Below are 13,288 nucleotides of genomic sequence, written 5' to 3' on the forward strand. Positions count from 1 at the left end.
GGGGAAGTCCTCAAGAACGATTTTAAAAAGCTAGGTGCGAAGTTGAGGGCGAGGACTTCCAAGGTAATTTTCTCAGAGATATTACCTGTGCCACGAGCAACATTAAGAAGGCAGCGGGAGCTTAGGGAGATTAATGCGTGGCTGAGAGATTGGTGCAGGGAGCAGGGCTTTGGGTTTCTCCAGAACTGGGCTGATTTCTCAATCGGCTACAAGCTCTTTGCCAGGGATGGGCTGCACCTCAATGATGATGGGGCAGCTGCTTTGGGGGAAAAGATGGCTAGAGGGTTGGAGGAGATTTTAAACTAGGAGTGGGGGGGGGGGGAGGGTGCAGAGGGAAATTCTGTGGTAGACAGGATAGATGAGGTAGTGGGCATAGTAAGGGAAAATGGGGGAGGAGACTTGCTTCGGGATACTGATAATGGCAGGGAGGCCCATAAGTTGTTTACACGTCATTCTCACGCCGGAACCAGTATTAAATGTATGTTTACCAATGCAAGGAGTCTGACTGGTAAAATGGGAGAGCTGGAGGTACTGGCGTTGGAGCGGAAAATATGATGTGATTGGAAGTTGCTGAAACTTGGTTGAATGAGTCTCATGACTGGGCAGTTAATATTTGGGGGGTATACATTGTTTCGGAGGGACAGGGGCAATAGAAAAGGAGGAGGAGTGTGTCTGTTCATTAAGCAGGAATTAAAAGCAAATATTAAGGAGGAAGTGATGGGTTAACAGAGGGAGCTGAATCCTTATGGGTTGAGCTTCTCACAGATAATAAAGAATCTACCAAACTAGATTGTAGGGGTATGCTATAGACCCCCTAATGTAAGCGAAGAGGAGGAGGCCCAGCTCCTGTTGCAAATAGAAAAGGCTGCTAGTTTGGGGCAAGTGATAATAATGGGGGATTTTAATTACCCTGATATTGACTGGGGCAATAGTACTGCCAGGACAGTAAATGGGAACAAGTTTATAAACTTGCTGCATGACAACTTTATGTCACAAGTTGTTGAGGAGCCAACCAGGAACAATGCTATACTAGTGATCTCTAATGACCCAGAACGTATAGCAAATGTGCAAGTGGTTGAACCCCTGGGTAATAGTGACCATAATGTTATTTCATTTGATGTTTGGTGCAGGAAACAAAGTTACATCTAGAATATGCTGTTCAGTTTTGGTCTCCAGTGCTCAAACGGGACATTACTGAGTTAGAGAGGGTCCAGAGAAGGGCAACTAAGCTGGTGAAGGGTATGGAAAGTCTCAGTTATGAAGAAAGACTGGCCAAGTTGGGTCTGTTTACACTGGAGAAGAGGCGCTTAAGAGGTGACATGATAACTATGTATAAAATATATAAGGGATCATATAATAACCTTTCTAATGTTTATTTACCAGTAGGTCCTTCCAACGGACACGAGGGCACCCACTCCGTTTAGAAGAAGGGAGGTTCCATTTAAACATTCGGAAAGGATTTTTTACAGTGAGAGCTGTGAGGTTCTGGAATTCCCTCCCCGAATCAGTCGTGCTGGCTGATACATTATATAACTTTAAGAAGGGCTGGATGGATTCTTAGCAAGTGAGGGAATACAGGGTTATGGGAGATAGCTCTTAGTACAAGTTGATCCAGGGACTGGTCCGATTGCCATCTTGGAGTCAGGAAGGAATTTTTTCCCCTCTGTGGCAAATTAGAGAGGCTTCAGATGGGGTTTTTTGCCTTCCTCTGGATCAACTAGTAGTTAGGCAGGTTATATATAGGCATTATGGTTGAACTTGATGGACGTATGTCTTTTTTCAACCCAAACTTACTATGTTACTATGTTACTATGTTACACGGGGGCAACAAAGACAATGAATTTTTAGGAAGGCAAATTTAGCTCCTTAAGGGCAGCGCTTCAGGGCATAGATTGGGGCATTATATTTTCTGATAAAAACACAGAGCAGAAATGGTTGTCATTTAAAATGATATTAAATCATTACTGTTCTCAATTTATTCCATTAATAAGAAAAAGTAGAAGTGTTAAGAATCAACCTATGTGGCTTAACTCTGAGGTAAAGAAGTTAATAGGGAGAAAAAGGAAAGCTTTTAAGAAATATAAGTCAGAGGGGACAGTAGATGCGTTTAATGATTATAAACATTATAACAAGTGTTGTAAAACAGCAATCCGGAAAGGCAAAGATAGAAAATAAGGAGCGCATCGCGGCCGAGGCCAAGACTAACCCCAAAGAGTTTTTTTAAGTATATTAATAGTAAAAGATGGCAGGTTGAGGGTGTGGCCCCATTGAGTTATAATAACAATATGGTTTACAAGCGGATACAGAAAAAGGCAGATGTGCTTAAACCAGTTCTTTTCTCTGTGTATACAGTAAGAGGAGCCAGTGGGCCAAGTCCCACCCAATAGCTGCACTGTTGGCCTCAGCTTACCAACTACACAGTGGTTGGCACAGGATATGGTGCTTAAAGGGTTACACACGATAAATGTAAACAAGGCACCTGGGCCAGATGGCATAACAGCCTCGGGTACTGAGAGAGCTAGGGGCAGAATTGCAGTGGCCCTTGTTTCTGATATTCTCAGACTCTCTTCATCAGGTATGGTACCTAGGGAATTGGAAGAAGGCGAATGTCATTCCCATATTTAAAAGGGAGTAAGATTCTCAGCCTGGCAAAATTATAGGCCTGTAAGTTTTGACATCCGTGGTGGGCAAGTTATTTGAAGGCTTGTTAAGGGATCACATTCAAATTATGTAGTGGAGAATGGCATTATGAGCAGTAATCAGCATGGCTTTATGAAGGACAGGTCATGTCAGACCAATTTAATTGCTTTTTATGATGAAGGTAAGTAAGAAGCTGGACAGTGGGGATGCAGTAGATATCATCTATTTGGATTTTGCCAAAGCATTTGATACCGTTCCCCACAAACGACTGCTTTCTAAGCTAAGGTCTATTGGTCTTAGTGAAGTCGTTTGCACATGGATAGAAAACTGGCTACAGGATCGGGTACAGAGGGTGGTTGTTAATGGTACATTCTCTACTTTGGATAAGGTCCTCAGTGGGGTCCCTCAGGGTTCTGTACTGGGTCCAATTTTGTTTAACTTGTCATAAATGACTTAGGGGAGGGTATTATGAGTAATGTATCAGTGTTTGCAGATGACACAAAACTCTGCAGACCAGTCAATTCTATCCCAGGATGTGACATCCCTGCAGCAGGATCTTGACCAACTGGCAATCTGGGCAGCTAAGTGGCAGATGAGATTTAATGTGGATAAATGTAAGGTCATGCACCTGGATGTAAAAATATGCAAGCCCCGTATACCCTTAATGGGACTGCACTAGGCAAATCCATAATGGAGAAGGACCTTGGAGTCCTTGTAGATAATAAACTTGGCTGTAGCAAGCAATGCCAGGCAGCAGCTGCAAGGGCAAACAAGGTTTTGAGCTGTATTAAAGGGGTATAGATTCACGGGAGGAGGGGGTTATTCTTCCCCTTTACAGAGCGCTGGTAAGGCCCCATCTAGAATATGCTGTTCAGTTTTGGGGACATTACTGAGTTAGAGAGGGTCCAGAGAAGGGCAACTAAGCTGGTGAAGGGTATGGAAAGTCTCCGTTATGAAGAAAGACTGGCCAAGTTGGGTCTGTTTACACTGGAGAAGAGGCGCTTAAGAGGTGACATGATAACTATGTATAAATATATAAGGGGATCATATAATAACCTTTCTAATGTTTTATTTACCAGTAGGTCCTTCCAACGGACACGAGGGGCACCCACTCCGTTTAGAAGAGGGAGGTTCCATTTAAACATTCGGAAAGGATTTTTTACAGTGAGAGCTGTGAGGTTCTGGAATTCCCTCCCCGAATCAGTCGTGCTGGGCTGATACATTATATAGCTTTAAGAAGGGGCTGGATGGATTCTTAGCAAGTGAGGGAATACAGGGTTATGGGAGATAGCTCCTTAGTACTAGTTGATCCAGGGACTTGGTCCGATTGCCATCTTGGAGTCAGGAAGGAATTTTTTCCCCTCTGCGGCAAATTAGAGAGGCTTCAGATGGGTTTTTTGCCTTCCTCTGGATCAACTAGTAGTTAGGCAGGTTATATATAGGCATTATGGTTGAACTTGATGGACGTATGTCTTTTTTCAACCCAACTTACTATGTTACTATGTAATTATTTGCACGTTATTGGGGTAGAAACTCAAAGTATCCAATCAGCATGCACCATTAACTGATCTCTTTTTAAAAACAAACATCCGATTGGTTGCTAGACCCGGGGCGTACGGTGCCACTTTGTTATATCACTCCCTCTGACTTTCAGATTGCAGCTCTTGCTGTAATTCATTCTAATTGACATTTCTTAATTTTGAACAGGGGCCAAAGGCTGAAAAGCAGGAAGGAACGCTGCGCAAGTGTTAATATTTCCATGTACCGTTCTGCCATTTAGAACAGGAAACCGTAAAGCCTAATCACCCGGAATGTACATGCACTGTATGGCCTGAAGTCTCCCTCTAGCTAATGCTCACTGTAAGGAGTAATTGTTTAACCACAGCACCCAAATGGGCCAACCACCAGATTAATGGAGAACAGTGATGCCAGGAGCTTAATGATAATGCGGATAGCAGGGCTTTCAGCGTGGGATCAAGTGTAAAGGGAACGGATTCAGCTGCCCTGGTTTTATTATGAGAAAGTTGCTCATACGTGCAGCAAGGGCTGTAGAAAAGGGGCCCCTGGCAATGCAGGAAGCCCAGAGTGGGTGTTTGTGGGGCCCACAATACACAGAAGAGATGGGATTAGGGGGCGTCAAACTAAAGGGGGTGGACATGCTCTGTTTGGTCTTGGCTCCATTTTATTTGTAATGTTCAAGTCTGTTTTAAAGGAGTTGTTCACCTTTTAAATGTAAACACTGACATTCTGAGACAATTTGCAATTGTTTTTTATTTTGGAATTTCAACAGCCATCTGGTTGCTAGGGCCTTGTTTACCTTAGCAATCAGGCCCCAGTTAGAATGAGAGAGGAATAGGAGACTTAAAAGAAAGAAAGGAATAAAAAGTAACAATTGTAACCTCTATTTTAGCTCAATAGCTGAGTAACGTGGGTTACACTGTACTCTCTCACCCAGGGTAGGGATTATACGCTTTACAAAGGCAAGTTTTCCCATATATACTTTTATTTTTTAGAAGTTTTTTCCATTGGTCATATTGGGCTATTTTTGGGCTACTTTCAAAGCGTCTTTTGGTTAGTTTTAGGCTAGTATAGAACTATCCTTGGCTAGTTTGGAAAAATAAATCTGGCAACCCTGACCCATTTAACCCTATGGGTCCCTACACAATAATAATAATAATAATTTGTAGCCTCTGTTGACTGTTGTGGCCCCCCTTGGGTAAGTGCTCTCTAAGCTTCCATTCTTTCCAATGATTTGAAGTTTTGGGGGGTTGAGGTTGAGAGCCGTGTGTTCATAGTTCTAGCTAGTCTCTGGTTGATCTATTCATTTCTGTGGGGGGATCTTGGTTCATTCCAGTTCTTAGCTAGAAGAAGTCTGGCTGAAGTTATTACATGGAAGACATGTTTTCTCTGATACCTTGGCAACTCCTCCAGTCCATGGGAATAATGCTCGGCCTGGTGTTGCCGCCATTTTGAGTTAATGAATTCCTGTATCTTGTAGATCTGGGTCCAGCTTGGTTGGGCTTTTTGGGCAACTCCACCACTTATGAAGTAAGGCTCCCACTGCTTTACTGTTTCCCCAGCAGATATGGGATTGTTGGGTTTATTTTATTGTGAGAGTCTCGAGTCTGTCCTTGCAGTCTTCTCCTAAAGGATAAGTAAACATTTAAAAAAATAAATGTCAAACTGATGAGAGTCTATTCTAAGCACTTTTGCAATTTACATTCATTATTTATTTTATTAGGATTCCAAGTGTTATTATGAATGAAATTTGCCAATGAGTTTCCAACCATGATATTGTCGAGGAAGTTGTCAGAAGAAAGATCTGATCTGCTATTCAGAATGTTTGGGGCCTGGGGGTTTCTGGATAAGGGATCTTTCTATAATATGGCAAAAAATCTGTGCCATGCTAGTAAGCCCTTAGCCTTTACACCTTGTATGAACAAGCTATACTGGCCAGGGATTTTGTCAAGTGAAGAATTGTCAGGACATTTATAAATATCCTCATATATTTACATTTCTATTAGTAAGAGGGTTTCTCCCGCTTGCTCCTCAGACATAAATCAAGTAGTGAACTGAAACACACAGGTGATTTCTTGTTGTCGGACAGAAGATAACGTTTGTACATATTTTGTCCCGCTGGCAAACAAACACCTGACTTGGTGCTCCCTATTAAAAGTAGCTTCCAGCCAATCCGTACAACAGGCAAAGTGGAGCTTGGTATCAAGTGATGGAGGCAGGTTTGATATCCAGCAGTGCTGCAGGGCTTGTCTACTAAACGCAGAAACAATATTTGATCATTTCTTTTGGAATTGCTGCTGTATCACCAAGATTTGCCCATAGAGGAGTAAGATGCCTCTGGTAGGGAATAACTGCATGCCAACATTGGTTACTCAAAGGACAAGACCACAGACATTGGTAATTATCTGCTTTTGGAGCCTGGCATTTTGGACCGGCGTTAGAATCAGACCAACCAACTTTTTTTCCATAACTCAGGAGAAAAATAGCCCTAGATAATATATTCTACCCTGCACAATGTTTCTTTTTTCAAGTGCTTTATGTAAAATTACCATTAAAAAGTTTTCTTCCTATTCTCATAAAAAGGCGAATCTTATTTATGGCTGACCTGGGTGCTGCTTTATATAAGTACAGCAATCAATTGCACTGAATAAAAACTCAAGGGGGTGGAAAATCCTCCATAAAGCTGCAGCAACTGGCTTCTGGTTTGAGGAGGGGATGTCGGGAGGGAAGCGGAGCAGCCACACGTGGGCTCCGGCACAGTTTAAGTCGCCCTATCGCCTGTTTTTGAGAACAGGAAGAGAATTTATAAAGGTCATTTTATGTAAAGCACCTGAAATAAGTAACAATGTACAGGGTAGATGTATTGTTAGAAGGGTATGGAATGGATTTAGAACTTGATCAGTTTTAGTGTTACTATTCCTTTATGATCTGAAATTGGATAAAGATATGTACTAGTGCATAATAGATGTCTCACCTGTGTAACCCCCTGTTGTGCCCAAACAAGAAATGGGTTTCCAATATAGTTATTCAAAAATTGTGGATTAGCTACAAAGGGTAGGAAGGGTGATAATGAAGGCGAGAGAGAGACTGTGGCGTGCTGTGTGCCCGGCTCTAATTGTAGGGTATAATAAGGGGGTGTCTATTACCGAGAGTAAAAATTGTCTCTCCTGAAGGTACAAAAGAAAAGCCAAAGAAATATTTGGTACAAGAGCCTGGTATAATAAAGGCAGAGCATGAAGTTCCCTATTATTAACCCAGTCTGCACATAATGGAGATTCCAGGCCAGATTGTATGTCTGTATATCTGGGAAATTGATCCCTCCTTGAGACCTTAGTTGTTGGAATTTATTCCTACTAATCCCAGAATGCTTATCTCCCCTAATAACTGTCTAGAACTCCATAAAATGCAGCCTTTGCTAAGGCCGCCTCCCAGAAGTCCCTAATATAGAGGAAATTAAGTGCAATAGTCAAAGTACATGCTAACAGGGCTGGGGCTAGGGGTAGGCAGTAGAGGCACGTGCCTAGGGTGCAAATGTAATGTTTCTGCAGTGTCCTATTAACCCTGGAAAGCCCACAGCCCAGGGCACATTTAGTAGTAGGGGCAGCTGTAACATTTTTAAGGGCGCTAAGGGAGGTGCAAGCAGTTTCCTTCTGGCGCCATTTCCTACCTAGCGGGAGGCAGGACGCTCGTTATCGTTCCTCTACAGATGATTACGATGATGATGATGATGTTTCCAAAGGGACATCGCGAAGCATTTTGCCACTCGTCCGCCAGCTGGAAATCATTGTGAAGCAAAAGACGTGCAGTCTCCTAGAGTGCCATTACCCTTCAAGCTCCATTTAGGGGGACTCTGTTTGGCCTTAGCCAGATTTAACTCTGTTAAAGGAAAACATTGGAATATCAGTCATTCAGGCATAGATCCAAGATCATCTAGGGCAGCAAATTGTCTCCCCAAAACTCACCCTTGGGACAGGGCACACTGAGCAGATCATCCGTAGATCTACTGTCATCTGCTTTTTTGTTTAGCCTCATTGACAGGCATGGCATGCACCTATGGGCACAGCATCTTTACATCAGCCCTGGGAATGGCTCCCCTAATCCCCCCTACTGTTTGCACCCCCCCGTGCCCTTCCCCACCCCTCGTCTTGCAATCCTCTCACCAACCTGCTTCTTTGTGTCCAGCGCAATGGGGACAGGGTGGGAGATTCAAATGGCTGTTAAACTCTCCCGTCTAGCCCCCTTTGGAAATATCAGCCACATGCTGCCCCCCGATGCTGCCCTAGGCCCAGGCCTTTGTGGCCTGCCCACAAATCCGGGCCTGACAGTGCCTGATTATAGAGCTATACAAATGTGTACAAAATGCATCTGGAGAAAATCTGATGATCTGCTCAGTGTGCCCCTGCCCTAACATTTGGGGCAAGTCAGTTGGGGCTATTGAAACAGCCTGCTAAGTAGACCATGGAATTGTATCAAATTATCGGTTACCTTCTGGGTAGCCTGGCAAGGCATGGGTTCATTTAACAGCCTGGTACAAAGTAAAGATACACATTTGCTGTGTTTAAATGTGAGTGAATGCAGAACTCTCTATTCTACCAGTGATGTTTGTCTCCAGTGTTAATAAAAACACCGCTAAAATGTCAGTGCGTACTTATCTGTAATCCGTGGAGTAACATCCATGAGATCCAATACATTAAATTTGCAGGGGTCCCCAGCCTTCTTGCCAAAGCCAAAATTCAAAATAAGCAGGTCGCTTTGAGGCCACTGAGAGCAACATCCAAGGGGTTGGAGAGCAACATGTTGCTGTGAGCGACTGGTTGGGGATTCACTGCTCTACATTATACTTGAAGTTAATTTAAAACGTGAACTACCCCCTGAATAAGTAGAAATGTTCTGATATGGATTGGATAGATGGACTTTGCACTCACTATAATGAACCAGCACACCTTCTGTATGATAAGTTTAATATGGCAGTATGGCACTAATCTGAACAAGCTCAAGGAGATGGCACCACAAAGGGTATATGAAGCTGGCCATACACGGGCCACTATATGCTGCCAACTCAGCCCCTTCTGACTGAATATGTAGCTCAGCTTGCCCAGCCAGTAATGCAGCCAGGCATGTCTATAAAACTACAAAATCACACTGGACAGGACCAATGAAACAGGCCATGCTATTCAGCCCCAGTGGCACTGGTATCACTATACAGGAAACGTCAGTGGTGGGACGAGGGACTCCCACAAGAGCCCAAGCAATGCTGAGCTAAACTATGCACTGCTTGCTCATACAGGGGAGGCTAAAGGCTATCAGATGGAGAGAATGCCGTGTCTCTTACCCAGTGTGACATTTTTGGCAGTGACATCATTGCACGACGTGTAATACTGAGCCAGCCAGACAATGCCCATGATTGCGTATATGAACTCAATCACCAGGATCGCTGAAATACAAAAAGGGGGTTTTAAAAACAGGAATAAATCATGTTATTCTCTATATTACTATGACTCCAGTGCTACCGATCGCAGAATCTATACGGCATGCTATACTTCCCTGCCCCACTGCTGACACTCACCCAGGCGCACGTAGAGCACATACTGCATGGAGTCCCGAGGCTCGGTGTATAGGATGCCCCCTCTCATGCTCAGCCAGATAATGGCCATTTCTGCAATATGCAGCTGAGCAGGATGCCCAGGTACCCCCGACCATGATCTACCAAGTTGAGGGAGCATGTCTCGTGTGGGTTATACGTCAGTCCAAAGAGAACCACAGACAGGATAACAAACCTGCAAAGAGACATTACCGTTATTCTGAATTTAGAGGATGATGGCACAGGACTTTCAAAGGCAAATCTTTCCCTACCAGGTACTATGCAGCACGAAGAGGAAGATTCCGGGCAGCACCAAATCATCGCTGCCCACAGACCAGCGGCAGCGGCAAAACAACAATTCCTGGCATGACGAGCAGCGAGCACCGCGCCACCGCGGCCTGCCATTACTGAGATCCATTAATATAAATAGTCAGAAGACAGCAACATTCATTACCATCTGCAAAAGTTATCCAATAGTAATCCAGTCATATAAAATATGGGTTTATTAACAGCTGTGACCCTCCCAAAGGGAACCATGCGCCTCCTTTTTAGTGGAAAATGAAACAAAGTGATTATGGCCCATGGGCACAGACTCACACCTCCCACAGTGACACAAGCCTGCTTTTCAAGAATGCCATTAAATGCCACTGCCACTTCCTACAGTTGTTCAAAATAAATATACATTCAGCTCATTTTAAGTGTGGACACAACAAAAAAATCACATATAATTGAGCAACAATGTAATTCATCATAGATTGGAAGCTGGACGGGACAGTACCATGTCCTGCCACTGGTTCTACGAGTCTTTGCAAACCAAACATTCAATCTATAAGCACCTTTATATAAGTCAGGTATATAGATATATATATATTTATGTGCCAGTGGTTTAAGAAATTAGTGAACCACATGTGACTTTGTGGCTCTAGTGCAAAGGTTCCTTAGGGGGCCCGGGGAAGGGCCAGGTAGGGAGCAATTTGGCAAGTCATATTTTCTGTTCTGATTCTTCTTCCTAATGGCTATAAAAGGTGAGATTTAGAATGAACACACATTTGATGCCCCAGATATGGTTTGGAACGGTTCCTAAATGGATGAAACAACATTTTCATACATCGTCATCTAATTTTGTGCTGCATCTCTGACAAATCCATGCACCCTTTACATAGGCAAAGAATAATGACTATTTGGGAGGCTACAGAGACAAACTGTTATATGTTCCTTCTATTCGTAGCCGTCCCAAAGACTTTACCCTCCTCCCTGAGGACTGATTAAAAAAAACCCCATTGCCCTAATGTGCCAACAGTGCATATAGTAGTGATGTGTGGGCTTAGCGGGACCAGTGGGACCCATGGGGCAGGTGGGCTAAAGGAAAAACACTACATGGAACGAACTGTGCCCAAGGCTGTCACTGTGCTGCTATCCCTCCCTCCGTCCCCTGCCAAATGCTTATTTATATGCTCGCACTGTCCCCGCCCCTTCCCTTACCTGATTGGGCTGGGTCTGAGTTGGAACAGTTTGGGCTGCAGGTTGACTTTTTGCCCCTATAGGCAACAATATATTCGTATGTAACTTGAGACAAAACACTGCAATATTAGGATCAGTTTCGTTTAAAAAAAATGGGTAAATAAATAGTATGTGCCAGTTGAAAAATGTTTCTAATCTAGTTAGTTAAGAAAAAATGTAATCTATAAAGTTCTAGTAGGCAGATGTCTAACATAATGACCAGAACACTACTTCCTTCTTCACAGCTCTCTAAGTCAGTCAGCACTTATGGGGGGGGGGGGGGGGCACATGGGACCTAGTTTTATTTTTTCACTAAATTCCTTTAAACCTGGTCTGCCATGAGTCTGAAGTCCTTGTTTCTGGAGGCTCCATCATGGTGTAAGGCGCATCAGTTTTCATCATCCATAGCCATTCTGATTATCTACATATCATGGGACATTCCGCTAGCACTTGTGAGTGAAATGTCTCTGGATTACAATCCCCCAGGGCAGAAATGGAGATTGATGAGCACAAATGCTATAGCAAAATAAGTGTAAGTTTATATACCAATATGCTACAGGGCACACGTGTAGAATAGAATTTGCAGACATACCTATGCATTGCTGGTTACTATAGAGACAGATACACCTATGTGTTACTGTATGGTATAAGGGCAGATATACATATACAATATATACAATATAAGGAGCAGTAGTACATAGCCATCATCATAGCCATCACTATACAGTAGTACATAGGGTAGGGGGGTAGTACATAGGTATACATAGCCATCACTATACAGTAGTACATAGCCATCACTATACAGTAGTACATAGCCATCACTATACCAGTAGTCACTATACAGTAGTACATAGCCATCACTATACAGTAGTACATAGCCATCACTATACAGTAGTACATTACATTACGCCATAGCGTGGGTAGGTCAGTTCCAGGACAAAATCACATCAGGGGTAGCACCATGCCAGGCCAATATATCAGGCCCTATAGTACACCTATACCAGATATACATATACAATATATACAATATAAGGAGCAGTAGTATAGCCATCACTATACAGTAGTACATAGCCATCACTATACAGTAGTACATAGCCATCACTATACAGTAGTACATAGCCATCACTATACAGTAGTACATAGCCATCACTATACAGTAGTACATAGCCATCACTATACAGTAGTACATAGCCATCACTATACAGTAGTACATAGCCATCACTATACAGTAGTACATAGCCATCACTATACAGTAGTACATAGCCATCACTATACAGTAGTACATAGCCATCACTATACAGTAGTACATAGCCATCACTATACAGTAGTACATAGCCATCACTATACAGTAGTACATAGGTAGTACATAGCCATCACTATACAGTAGTACATAGCCATCACTATACAGTAGTACATAGCCATCACTATACAGTAGTACATAGCCATCACTATACAGTAGTACATACATAATCACTATACAGTAGTACATAGCCATCAGTATACATAGCCATCACTATACAGTAGTACATAGCCACTATACAGTAGTACATAGCCATCACTATACAGCAGTACATAGCCATCACTATACAGTAGTACATAGCCATCACAGCAGCATAGCCATCACTATACAGTAGTACATAGCCATCACTATACAGTAGTACATAGCCATCACTATACAGCAGTAGTACATAGCCATCACTATACAGTAGTAGTAGTACAGTAGCATAGCCATCACTATACAGTAGTACATCACTATACAGCAGTACATCACTATACAGCAGGTACATCACATTACAGCAGTACATCACTATATCATCACTATACAGTAGGCCTACTATACACCCCACACATACTCCTGCCAGTGGTGAGGAGAAGCCCAGGCAGCTGCTCACACCCACCCATCACTGTGCATCAGTACAAGGGCCCCACAGGGCTCCCCGGAACGCACCCACTCCTTTCCCGCTCACTCACCTCTCGGGCGATCCATGCCGCCTCGGCTCTCACCCCTTCCTCCCGTGATCCCGGCGCAGCGGCACGTCCACCACCGGG

The 13,288-nt window shown here is 43.4% G+C and overlaps 1 protein-coding gene across 4 annotated transcripts in view; it reads right to left on the reverse strand.

Annotated features, from left to right (window-relative positions):
• LOC116410313 (sn1-specific diacylglycerol lipase alpha-like) overlaps positions 1-13,288 on the reverse strand; it is a 23,943-nt gene extending 10,655 nt beyond the window's left edge. For 2 of the 4 annotated variants that reach the window (XR_004222278.1, XM_031900552.1), the window contains exon 1: positions 13,211-13,288. Coding sequence is in view for 2 of the 4 variants with exons in the window: in XM_031900551.1 (XP_031756411.1) it covers positions 5,741-5,784; positions 9,491-9,592; positions 9,725-9,881 (303 nt within the window). In the remaining 2 variants the exon portion in view is untranslated. Of the gene's footprint in view, positions 1-5,145; positions 5,785-9,490; positions 9,593-9,724; positions 9,936-10,011; positions 10,094-13,210 lie in introns of those variants that run through there. The other 2 variants (XM_031900551.1, XM_031900550.1) reach the window with 2 other exon arrangements.

This window comes from Xenopus tropicalis, chromosome 4, assembly GCF_000004195.4.
Source record: "Xenopus tropicalis strain Nigerian chromosome 4, UCB_Xtro_10.0, whole genome shotgun sequence".
NCBI classification, from domain to species: domain Eukaryota; kingdom Metazoa; phylum Chordata; class Amphibia; order Anura; family Pipidae; genus Xenopus; species Xenopus tropicalis.